The sequence below is a fragment of the Apis cerana genome, linkage group LG3, assembly GCF_029169275.1.
Source record: "Apis cerana isolate GH-2021 linkage group LG3, AcerK_1.0, whole genome shotgun sequence".
NCBI lineage: Eukaryota > Metazoa > Arthropoda > Insecta > Hymenoptera > Apidae > Apis > Apis cerana.
In genome coordinates this window covers 8,799,353-8,812,392 of record NC_083854.1, presented here as the reverse complement: position 1 = coordinate 8,812,392, position 13,040 = coordinate 8,799,353, and the positions used below count along the sequence as shown (strand labels likewise).

Genomic DNA, 13,040 nt, shown 5'->3' with positions numbered 1-13,040 from the left:
GAGACTGAAGTGCATGTGCATCACGCGGCGATGCATTGAGAGCAAGGTCGTTGAAGTGTCGATCAAAACAGACACGAAACTGGCTCAACGTGAGCCGTTTTAATGCTTAATTTTCCGTTTCTTTTACTCTTGCTTTCTTTCTCCTCCCCGAAGATCATACTAGACCATTCGAAAAACATTTTAATTTTCAGAAAAGAATGAGAATCAAGAGTTTCAAATTTTCTGACTCGTTTGCAAGATCCAATTCTGAATACCGAAAGATCATTCCAACAAAACGGGACGACCTGTTTCGAATAACGATCCAATCGCTTGTTCGTATTGTTGGAAGGAAAGAAAAACTTAGCTTTCCAATGAATATTTTGCGGTCACGTTGAATGAAATCGAGAGCACGACGGAAGGAATATTCGCGCTTCAATGTCAACTTGACAGGAAAAGTTAACACGTCGACTCTCGTAATGAATTTTTTCTTTTTTTTTTTTTCTTTGCATACGCGTTACGTTAGATTTCGAAGCTGGAAGAAATATAATTCGATTAGAAGTAGCTTCGGCCATGACCAGGTTTACCGGACTTGTTATAATTGCCGATCGCATTATCAAGTGTCAGAAAATCTGCGGCGATTCGCGCGTGCCGAGACGTTAACTCGATTTGTCCCGAGGCCGAATCACCGTTTCCAATTATTCGTGGAAAAAAGAGCTGATTTTACGCGGATTTTGGGATAATCGGGCTTCCCACGAATCGAGGATTCCTTGGAATTACGGATAATTACCACGTATCCATTAAATGGAGAATATTCGAAGAGTATTCAAAAGAAACAAAATTTTCCAATTATCTTACGTCGTAATCGAGTAAATTTTTAATGTAGTTTAATCTTATAAAAATATTTCTCCTCCTCTAGAAAGAATTCAAAAGTGTTTTCCAACCATTCCAAGATGATGACACTTGGATGAAAAGGAAAAAAATATGTGAAAAAAAATCGAAAGATGAATCATAATCGTGGATCCTCGACCTTCAGATTCGAAGGAATTTTCCAACAATCCGCGCAAGACGACACTTGGATGAAAAGGAAAAAAAATATAGAATTAAATAAATAAAAAGAATTCGAAAGATGGATCGTAATCGTGGATCCTCGTCCTTCGATTCGGATCGAGGTTTCCTCGCGGGATACGTAAGCGTGGAAGTGTCGCAAGAGAGTCGTTTCACGCCACGCATGATCAACGCTCGCCTTGTCACCGTATCGGATGGCAGCAGAAGGTAGAAAAAGTGAAAATGGGATCGAGTTCACTCGTTCGAGGTGAATCTTTTCCTCCTTGGAAACTTCTTCAACCGAGGAAGAAAACCCAGGGGAGTCACGATAGGAGTCCAACTTTCGCTCCAACGCCCCTTTCCTCAGCCAAATATGAAGCGATCCAAGAAATTTGAAAAACAGGCTGAGTTACGACACTGAGTTCTGAGAAATTGCGACGGGTTAAATAAGAAAATGGGAATAAAATAAAAATTGAATAAGAATGGAAAAATAAAATTGGCGGGAAAGGACGAGTAGAGAAATGGATCGATATTCATTAAGAAGGGAGAAAAAAAAAAACAATATTACGCAATTATTTGTCGGTGATCCGGTACCAGACAAAAGTCGTTACGAAAGGCAAAAGCTGTTTGGATGCTGTCGCCGCTAATAAACCGGCCACCTCGGGCGACCGACATTTTTTTCTTTGATTAAATCACCGATCGATCATGCATTTGCATCCCAGCGTCCCTCCGAGTAAACGCCTCCAGCCAGCAAGAAACCTTTCTCGTACCGACGTTCGATAAAAATGACATTTCCACCAACTCAACGTTTAATTTCAATTTATTACGAAGCATTTGCGCGAAAATTTTTCTGACGAGACTTAATTCTGATTGACATTTAGACTTGCGATCGATTAATAGCAGTTAAAGTTCCACCTCAAATATCCTTTCAAAAAATTTATCGAGATTTCTATCTCTCTCTTACTTTCATTTACTTACCCTCTGTGTTTTTCCTTCGATATTTCCTTCATCACAATTCCCCACAGAAGATATCTTTCGAAAACAATTTTCAAATAAATATTTTTCTACGCTACAAAGATTTCTATTTCTCTCTACTGTTTTTCACGCAACTCCGCAACTGAAGAAGACCCAAGTCTAAATTTATCTCTCATCAAAATTCGTCCCTCGATCCTCCAAGGTCCTACAGATCGTGGAGAATCGAACGAGGGTTCAGGACACTCGATAATCGATTAATTAAACGGCGAGGCAGCGGCGTGTCACTCGAGGGCGCCTAATTAATCGAGCAGTCTCGAATAGTACGTCCAAACCATCTTACCCGATTAAAGTACCGTCCATTGTACACCAGAGGGAATGATTAAACGCGTAGCCAACGTCGTAGAAACGAACGCCCCAGTCACGGTTGATCGATGGATCATCGATCGAGCGACGACGCCTCGTTTCCATTCAATCCCGGTTGGATACGATCTACGATGACGTAATCGCGGTGGACGAGCGGTCAACGTTCCTCGAACGCGCGAGTTTCGACCAGCCTGGCCCTTCCTCCATTTCGATCACCAACGGATCTTCTTCGATCGTTCAGGACTGTTGCGCAATTCGCATACTTCTTTTTGAATTGTGGTCGGAATCCAAGAATGGTTACGCGTGATCTTACGCGCGTAATAGTATGAAGAAGTCAAGGTCGCAGAAACGATGTTCGAAAATCGAGTCTTTTTTTATTTTTTGGAAAAAAGAATATTCGTAGATGGAAAGTACCATTTTGAGGTAGAATTTAATTTTTTTGGTCTAATCGATGATTATGCAAAATCTTGTTAGAAAACTTAAAGATGGTATCGACAAATGGTAATAGCAATAATTGGTGATGGATAATCTGGTGATTATTACTTTTCGTTGTTATGTAAATTTTAATAGATATTTTAAACTTTGTGCTTATGAAAAATGCTACTTCTGGATTAGATTTCTTTTTCTAAGTTATTAATAACGAATTAACATGATCGAACGAAAGATGCCAATTATTCTAATAATTCTAATTCAATACAAGCGAAGCGATGCATTTAAACGCAGTTCCATCGGAAAAGAAATCATAATTCCTACAGCGTGAACCATATTAGAACGCTGATACGACGATTAGAAACTCGGCGTGTATACGGCGACCGAGCTAGTTAAAAATCCAATCGATAAACAGCCTGTGACCTAACTCTCGCGTGCTGAATAATTAACAGCGTTACAGATACCAGTGTCTTTGATTAAGGGAATCTAAGTCAATTTGATGTATCGTCACTTGGAATAGCGTGAGTCAAAGTATAAATGGCATCACCGACGACGACGCGCTTTAAACACTCGTAATCGCGATGCGTATCTCTTCTATTCTATCCCTCCATCGATTTCAAGAATTCATATACAAGGCGAAACATCTGTACAAAAAAAAAGCGAGATCAATTAACAAAGATCTTTGGTCTAATGTGCGTTACGATAAATCGCACGTGTAAATCTTACGCCACTTACGTTAAAGCTATTAAACAAGTGTATATGCCTAGGCTCGAAACGTGTGCGTGATTATGTTGCAAGATTGAAATGGAGCAGCCCACGTGACCTTCTAGCCTGCTTCGATGTCATTCATTTCTAGTTGGCCGACCCAATTTCTCGCTCGACCGCGACACACGAAACTTTATCGCGTAAACGTGGACGAGGATGCATAAAATCGATCGAATTTTATCGAAAAGATGACACGAGTTTATGAATAAATTTCCGACACGTTCCTAGAGTCGAATCTCTTTCGAGATTATGCCCCACACACACACACACAGTTGACATCTCGACTTCTAAGCTGATCAATAAACTACACCACAATATATTTAATTCCATATCGATATCATTTAATTCGGATACGTATTGATTTTCCTCGTTCCGATTATTCCATGTTTTATTCCGAAAAATATATTCGTACATTCTGTAGAAATCTAGAATTAATTATCGCAATTTATTCAAATTTTTATTCATTCGTCGATGGTATCCATAGATCCATTCATTTTATGCAGAGGATCGATCATCAAAAATGAACGATAAATTTCGCATAAAATATACAATATGTAAACGAAGAAAAACGTGAAGGGAAATGTCTTTCGAAAAATTTAAATCAATCCTGTTTCAAAATATGCGGCAGGTGGCCCACGCAAAAAAGACTCTTGCAACAATTTTAAGACACCGAGCTCACATGCGCGTTCAATGTGCCACACGTGCATAGCTTCTTCCGACGAGGATGGCTGCGTTCAAAGCCGCATAAGGAACGCGCTCGTTGCACGTGGTGTGTGCAATTTAGCGGCTATTCGCTCGTCTATGACGCCATAGAACGCCACTGAACGCGAAACAGTGGAACCGAGGCACAGTTGTACCGCCATTATCATCGTCTTATGATCGTCAATAATTACATTATTGTATCGATTACGTGTCTTCCGAATCTTAAGACTGGATCGGCGAAGAGATACGAATTTTAGGGAATGTTACAATTTTATTGATTAAATCATGTATGTAATTTATATATTTGCGCTTGATATATGTATCTCTCGTTCGAGGAACACCCCTGCGTTATATTTCCTTTTTAAAGAATAAAAATTTTTGTATTTCCTTCGTAGAACTTTATTTTTAATGTAAAATTTATTTATATTTAAAACTTATCGTAGTATTAATATAATATAATCCTTAAATTTAATCATTGCGCGCTTGATGGATGTCTCTCTTCACGAAGAAGACAGAGAAAGAAAATGTTCCCTCATCTTTTCTTCGGATTCTACAATGCTTATATCAAAGGAGATATTGAAATCAATAGAGGTAACTATATATCGATGCAATGTACACACATTTATATATATAATATGTATAATATTGATAAATATCTGCGAAAAAAAAAAGAAGAATTGCAACGTTCGTGTATTTGCATGAAGGTTTAGTAGTGCTTCACAGTTTTTTCACATTGTCGTCCGTTCGAAGAATGCACATTGCACCTTTTTTTTTTTTTTTCTTAAACATAGAAACGTTCCTGTGCACTCTTCGTTGAAGAAGCAAATAACGAATATTTACGATTTACGTTGCTCGATAACGGTTTCGAAATCGTTTAAAAATGCTCGATGCATGAAATGAATTTCATCTTTACAGTCTTTCTTCATGATCCACATAAAAAGACACTGTACAAAAACATCCCACGTACAGAAATATAGGTTCTATATATTGTTCCTTCATTACAGATATACAATTATCGTCTGAAAAGTTCGGAACTATCGTAGTTACGTAGAACGATCATTGCGGGAGCGTAATTATCGTCTCAAACATCTGGTGTAAGAAACTTAACGATAGACGGAATGGTTGGACGTGCAAATATTCCATAGTAGGAATAGCACTTTAATTTTCCTCATTCGTAATGTCAAAAAACATTCGCGTTTCTAGAGGTCAAAGATAAAATTTATATTAAATTCATATATTATTTAACGATAATGGATGTATACAGTGCGTTTTCTGAGAAAATGGCGGGTGGAACGAATGCGCGACACACTGATTTCACATTCAATGGACCTACCTTTTCTAATATACACGAGATATACAAGGATGAAAAAAAAAATCAAAAATTGCATAATTAATCACTAATAGTGAAAGAAACTTGCATCCAATATTCCGATACATATTAAGCATACAACGAAAATTAATTTCCATTAAACGAATTATCGAGGTTTATCGTTTCGATCGTTTCTAATTTTTCATTTAAAAAAATTTTTCCCCTTTAATCTTGAACAAATAGAAGAATTTTTATAAAATGTTTCCTTTCTTTTTCAAAAAAGAACTATGTGTTACATAAAACATTTAGATTGACTTACGATTCCTTACGAAGAATTTGACTTGCATTGAATTGTGAATTTAAACCGCAACTTTCCTTCACTACTAGAGGTCATAAATAATACATGAAAAAACATTAGCCCTGTATATTTCATCCTAATATACATAATCATTAAAATGGGGCACACGATATTTTCATTATTTACCGAAAGTGTTAAATTTACAAATCAAATCATACAGCATTGCGTGACAAAAAGAATAAACGATAGACTATGTCAAGATCAATTGATCTTAAAACATTAGGTGTGGACATAAACTAAGCGTAAGATGTAATAAAACATATAATGTTACAACATATCTTACTATTATATCAACATTTTCCGCTAAAAACTTAACAATGGGAGGATTTGGAAACATCAAAGATGGAATCAGGAGGAATGAGCGGAATGCCCTTCCTTTTTTCCCTTGCACCGTCACGTCAACAACAAATACTAATCACTAAATACTGTTCAAAAGCAATTAGGAATCTGATTATTTGAATCACTATATCAAAATATTAACTAAGTGACTTAAAGACTTGTCCAGACTTAAAGACACAGCTTGTAGATAAGTATTTTTGAATAGCACAAACATTTTGCAGTTACATAAGATATTGATAAACAATATGCGCGTAGTCTATATGTACATTACTCGCAGATATTGTGCGAACTCTCACTATCGTGTTTTATTATCCACGAACACATGTCTATAATTACGAGCAAACCTTAACTAACAATGATAGTTTGGTAAACAAAATAAATCATTATGTACACTTTTTATATCTGCTAGAGATTTTTATCAGAGAAGTTACCTACTTGTTACGTTTAACGCGTGTTTGCAAATGCATGGATACACTGTACGCTAAAAAAGATCTACGATTAGTCTGATCTAAAATCAGTACAACAAGTTAAATTGTTCCCCTCTACCGCTTTAGCACAAATAGAAAAAGAACCAAATTGCTGGACCGCGATTCTAAATTGGTTATTTCTCATCCGTGAGTTGTGAGTGTTCTAACCGATCGAGCTGTTCACGCCTGGTCTTTGTCTGGCCAGGTTCTTTCTCACTAGGTCTGTTGCTCAAGATGGCTGCCATCTGCAGTATCATGAAGCAATGATTATGATTGAGATAACTAACCACACATACACGAGAGATGCGTAATCAACATGATTACACCTGGTAAAATCTATTGAAAAAAACTTTTTCCAATCTACGATATAAAATATTTGTGAATCTATATGAAAGAATATAAGGTTAAAACTCGACAAGACCATGAATCGACGGCAGCCCTCTGATGGCCACCACGGGAACTTTCTCCATAAATGCGATAGAGATGTATTCACCGAGGAACATGATAGCCTAATCATTATAAGCAGTTTTAAAATAGAAAAGAATGATTCGAAACTTATATAAAAAAACACTATCCTCACAGTGTTATCCTGTGAACGAGGAAAACATCGAATGATTCTTGGAAAATCGAAGATCTACACTTATTAGTTCTCCCTTTATTTGTTCACTATATGCAAAAAAACGCTACAGCTTATACATTGCATACATTACAAGTATGCATATAATAATAAAATCTAGAACAACAGAGTTCTCCATTTTAGCATCCAGAAAACAACAGTTTTAGTAAAATAAAGTGCATAATCTAACCTCATCCCTTAACGCTCACCCCTCCCAATCATCCACCATCTTCTTAACCATACCATTAAAAAATATGTCACTCCTTCATTTCTAACTTTCAGGAATGCACAGTTTTCCAGTTGTCACGTTTCTACGGATCGCAATGGAAACAATTATCGTTGCTCGATAATAAAAAATGAAAGAAAACAAAAGACAAAATAGGATATACTATGTAAATATTTCTCATATAGAGATGACGCAGCATGATATTTCATTTTTTGTCGAATGCACCATTCGAATCGACACATTTCAAATCAATGATTGAAATTATAAACTAGCTAATCATCAATTTCAACCTGATTCTCAATAATACAATATCAATTATTCATTTGGATACGTTTCAAAAATTCATTTGGATATGTTTGTTATCTAAATAAAATTCATTATCAATTTGATTAGTCGATTTGAAACGTGTCAATAGATATTGTTATTAATTCCGATTTAATAATATATCAGTGTTCACTAAACGAGAACTGATGTCTTGATGTACAAATGCAAAATTCATTCAACAAAAACTATATAACTTTAGTGAAAACATCGAACGAAAAGATATATAGACAATTTCTTTCTCCTCGTCTTTTCCCTTTTTAGGTCTTTTTCCCTTTTTCTTCGTTTCTCTACAATGCCTTATTTACAGAACTTATCGAACAGGCCTGCTATAGTCTTATTCTCAAAGGGAGTAGCTCCCATGACATCCAAAACAAAAAAATATATATTTAAATTATGCACACTAAACGAATAAACGTCAGGAAACAGGGTATTCCTCACGTTCTTACGAACATCATAATTGCTAAAGTTGGATAAAGAGATTAACGTGTGCCTTTGTGATTTGGTAAAAAAGAATGTGTAAAGCAGCGCCTATTAAACTCGCAGAGTCTTTCTGTCCATAGGATCAAGCATTCGTTACATCATCCATATTCGATTCGTCATAAAATCTATACGCCTTGTTCGAATCCCCGCAGATTATTTCAGATACGAAAAGATTCAAGATTCTACTGATTCGTGCCCTCGTGAATTTTGAAATAATGAATCTTCATAGCCTTGTTGTTGGGATACTTCACTTTACATCGGGGGCAAGTAGCATCTACCGCACCTTCCACCACGTAACTACTTAAATCCATCTCTCTGTGGAAATTCTTGTTCTTCTCGGCGTCGTAGACGGTGTTGTGCACTGTCAGCATATGATTCGTCATAGCTGCTCTATTAAACACGTGTCTATTGCACAAGGAGCAGCTGAACATAGTGACTGTATGCGACAATTCGTGATGTTTTAAGGTCAATTGTGTAGGGAACGTGAGCTTGCAACCGTCTATAGAGCAAGCATACTTATATTTGGGCCGGTCATTCTTGTGTTTCACAGTGAAATGCTGACGGAGATTCGGCACACCGCAGAACTTTTTATAGCAAATGTTGCATGCGACTTTGCCATCGTTGCAATGCAATGGTACACATTCCATTGTGAATGATTTCGCGATGTTCCTTATCATATGAGACTTATTATGTACCAATTGTTTATGTTTATACAGTACACTCATGTTAGGGAAGAATTTTTTACAGCCGTGACACATTACCGACTTTCTGCCTGCGCTCATAGCATCCATAGCAAATGGTATTTTTTTATCTTCTTCTTCTAATTTTATTTTTTTAGGTTTTGATTCTTCTTGAGACATTCTTCTCGTATTATTATACTGTTGTGTTTGAGGTCGTTGAGAGAAAATATTGCTGTGTAAATTAAGCCTGTGACGCTGTAACGACTGATTACTGTTAAATACTTTATGACAAATTGTGCATAAAGGCTGATTACTCGAAAAGTTGCTAATAGCCACCGAACTCGCTTTATGAAGTTTTTTGTGTCTCGCCAATACTTTTTTGGAACTGTAAAGTTTTCCACAGATATCACATGGGAAATTGGTCTTTCGAATGTCACTCAAGATGGGTTGAGCCTTGTGCCATTGTATATGTACGTTCAACGTCTCCTTATCAGGGAAAATATTCGTACAAAGTTCGCATTGGAATTCATCACCTGAAAAGCTTTTCTCGCTTTTGTTACGAGCACAATGCACATCCCATAAATGTTTCCTCAATTCTGTTACATCATTAAACTTATCACTGCAAACTTGACATTGGAAATTACCATTAGGTTTTGTCGGAGATGAATTCGGATAGGATTTTCGTGCTCTAGCCGGTCGACCACTAACGTTCGTATTGAATGGTTCTTCTTGTTTAGGTTCTACCAAAGGTTTTTGATCCTCTTTCTTCATAAATTTCAAACTCTGCCCATAATTTTCTCTATTGTGCCAACTTCTATGAATCTTCAACGAGCCTTCCTTCAAAAATTCTTTACCGCAAATATCGCATTTGAAGCGACAATCTTTATGGTGATTTTTGAAATGAAGATCTAAATTGGCTTCAAACACAAATGTTTGTGGACATTGAGGACATCGAAGCATAGTTTTCGAAGCCTTTGAATGTGCGGATGTAATGTGCTGATCTCGAATTTCTTTGCTCTTAAATGATAGCCAACAATGAGAGCAGTTGTAAGGAGGTTTCTCGATCGGATGAATATTTCTTATATGTCTCTTGAGATTCGCGGTATTTGAGAATTGTCTTCCGCATTTTTTACAATTATTATGTTTCGGCCCTGGATCCGAGATAGCACTTAAATTCATTGAGTTTGAATCTCGTGAATCATCTTCTACGGTACCGTATTCTACGCACGAAATATTTGCATTTCTCTCATTCGGGTCTTCTATTCCATGATCTTTCATATGAATTTCCAAAGCACCTGCACTACTGAACATGCTACGACAGATAACACAAGAATAGATTTTCACTTTCAGATGAAGATTCCTGTGTTCCGTTAATTCAGCTCTAGTTGAGAATTCCAGATTGCACAGTGCACAACTGTATTGATTGTTATCAGATAATTGATTTGCGTTCATTTCAGCTTCGAATTTATCCCAATCCTTGAACGACGTCGATATATTCTGTTTGTGTTTCATTAAATCGCTTTTCAATTGAAGAGGCTGTTTCTGATTACGCGCCATTCGATGCATCTCATGATGCTCTAAGAAATCACTAGGAGATCTGAATTTTTTGTTGCATTCAGAGCAAGTGAATTCTTTCTTTTTATGATCTGCCGTGATATGACTATGAAACTTTCTAAACACGAGATACGTCATGCCACAATGAACACACTTATAGGACGTTCTAACCTCAGACGATAAACGTTGACATAGATCTCTGTGTTTTAGCATATTAGGTTTGTACCTGTAAATCATACCGCACAAATCACATATATGATTGTGCGCAGGATCGCCGTTTTTATAAGGATGTGGTATATTTAAACTTTCATTGTGTGACTCCTTCATTATTTCTTGTTTTGGAGATGGTAAGGGAGTTATTGGTTTTAGTTTAGGAGGAGATCGTGTAGGAGATATTAATTCCTCGTATTGTTTATCCGAGTGTTTTGATAAATGACTAAGCAATTGTTTCCTATTTTGCATAGGACGTAAACACATATTACAAGTGAAATATTTCTCTTCACCTTCATTCGGTATAACGAGTGCAATCTTCATCGCACATTCGAATGACATTTTACAATGTTGTTTATACATCGAGCGATCTGGGAATTCTGTCAAACACGCAATACACGTGTATGGCCTTAAATCAGGCATATGTTGACGAATGTGGGAAAGTGTACTTCTACGATCACTGAAAGTTTGTTCGCAAGAATAACACATGAAAGTTTTCAATTGACTAATAATGTTTTGTTGCACTTGCGTTAATGGAGCATCTTTTTCCATGCTCATCAATTCATCTTCTAAATCTTCAACAAGCTCTTCTTCATCTTCCAATTCTGATTTTTGATTAGTGCCATTCTGTTTATCACTGTGAAATCTTTCCATGTGCTTTGTATAAGAATATTTAGAATGCAAATTAATTTGACAATGTACACATTTTTGTTTGAAAACACGTGCGCCTCTAAAGTGGGTATGTGGGCCTCTTCTGGCTTTTTTCTTACTTGCTGATGTGGATGCATTGGATTTTTGGGTAGAATCAGCCTCCATAATCCTATCCTCTGTGTTTGAAAGAGGATTCAAAACAAGCTCACTACCAGTTACAGATTCTATCTCTATAGTACAATCTGTGTCATAATCCTGTGGTTCAGATTTTATACTTATATCCACATCTTTTGTTAAAGTTGATTGACCTTTTCCAAGATTAATTTCATCATCAGTTAATTCTACTTGAACATTATTCGTTAAAGAATTCATACTCTCTTCAAGATTAGTAGCTTCCTACAAAGAAAAATATAAATTTAATATAGCTTAATTTTCTAAACACTGTTTTGAACTATAGTAAAACTTACCAAATCTGAATCATTGGATTCGGATATGACTTCAACGTTGTCCTCACAAAAGTCCAAATCAACAGGTTCATCTTTAATTGTTACAACCTATAACAAATAAAAGTAATATATTAATTAAAATCATATATATTAAATTAACAAAATACAAAATTAATAAAATATGTATACTTACCATCGGACTTGATTGTAAATTCTGTTCCAACCATTGTTGTAATTTATCTTGGGAACGTAGACATACTTCCTTATAATTATGCCACTGATTCACATTTTTAACACATTGCGCGCATATTTTTGTCGATAATTTGTCCGTCGTTAAAATCTAAAAGGTTCATGAACCCGATCAAAATGTGTATGCTCCAAAATTTGAATAAAAATCGGGTTTTCTTAAGAATATTATCGCTATAAAAATGTACTCCTTTGCCTAACAACGACCAACAATAATAAAAAGCAAAGAAACTTATGATCATACTTTATCAATCAATTTTTATCTATAACATGATCTAGTATAGACCTAACCTCAATGTACCCGCATTATTACAAAGATAATATGCAAAAAGTTAAAAAATATGAAAAAAGAGAGAAATATTAAAAAGAATGACAAAATTATTAAATAACAATATGTTAAACATACCTGAATCGACAGACACGCTTGTATTTTATTGGCCAACGATACCGGAGAGTCTTCCGCTTCGAACACCGACGATTTTGGCTCATCGGTGGAAAGGCAGAGCCTGCATACGTTTTCCATATTTTGTAACTCTATCACTTCGTCCATTATGGACGTAAACACTCGTGGTTCTTCCTTGCACGATATCAGCTAGGTGTTCTGGCTGCCAGCGATACGCGCTTCTCAGAAGCAGGTTAGGGACGCAGCGTTTTGTTTGTACGTCGACATTTGAAACTGAGACCGAGCGGTCCATTTCGACTCATTCCCAAGGTTCAAGGAACAAGTTAGAAGAGGAGCGCGCGTTAGGCAGATGCATGCTCTGCTTTTTAACGTAGTATTTATTTATCAGTCATAATGTTGTCACGATTCGCGAGTGTCAAATGTGTGGAATATATATTCAGTGATAAGAAAAGAAACAAATATTTTATTGTGGAC

The 13,040-nt window shown here is 36.3% G+C and overlaps 1 protein-coding gene across 1 annotated transcript; it reads right to left on the bottom strand.

Annotated features, from left to right (window-relative positions):
• Nucleotides 1-3,989: 3,989 nt before the first annotated feature.
• On the bottom strand, nucleotides 3,990-12,865 carry LOC107998210 (zinc finger protein 62 homolog). Its single transcript, XM_017057370.3, has 4 exons — nucleotides 12,570-12,865; nucleotides 12,111-12,257; nucleotides 11,939-12,025; nucleotides 3,990-11,867 (listed from the first exon to the last, which is right to left on the bottom strand). The coding sequence occupies exons 1-4, from the start codon at nucleotides 12,711-12,713 to the stop codon at nucleotides 8,559-8,561; spliced, it is 3,687 nt and encodes a 1,228-aa protein (XP_016912859.1). The 5' UTR covers nucleotides 12,714-12,865; the 3' UTR covers nucleotides 3,990-8,558.
• Nucleotides 12,866-13,040: the final 175 nt, after the last annotated feature.

Coding starts and splice junctions, on each gene's coding strand:
- LOC107998210 (XM_017057370.3), bottom strand. CDS start 12,713: ATGGACGAAGTGATAGAGTTACAAAATATGGAAAACGTATGCAGGCTC. Junction 12,026..12,110: donor ATTTACAATCAAGTCCGATG/GTAAGTATACAT, acceptor TATTTGTTATAG/GTTGTAACAATTAAAGATGA. Junction 11,868..11,938: donor AATCCAATGATTCAGATTTG/GTAAGTTTTACT, acceptor TTTTCTTTGTAG/GAAGCTACTAATCTTGAAGA.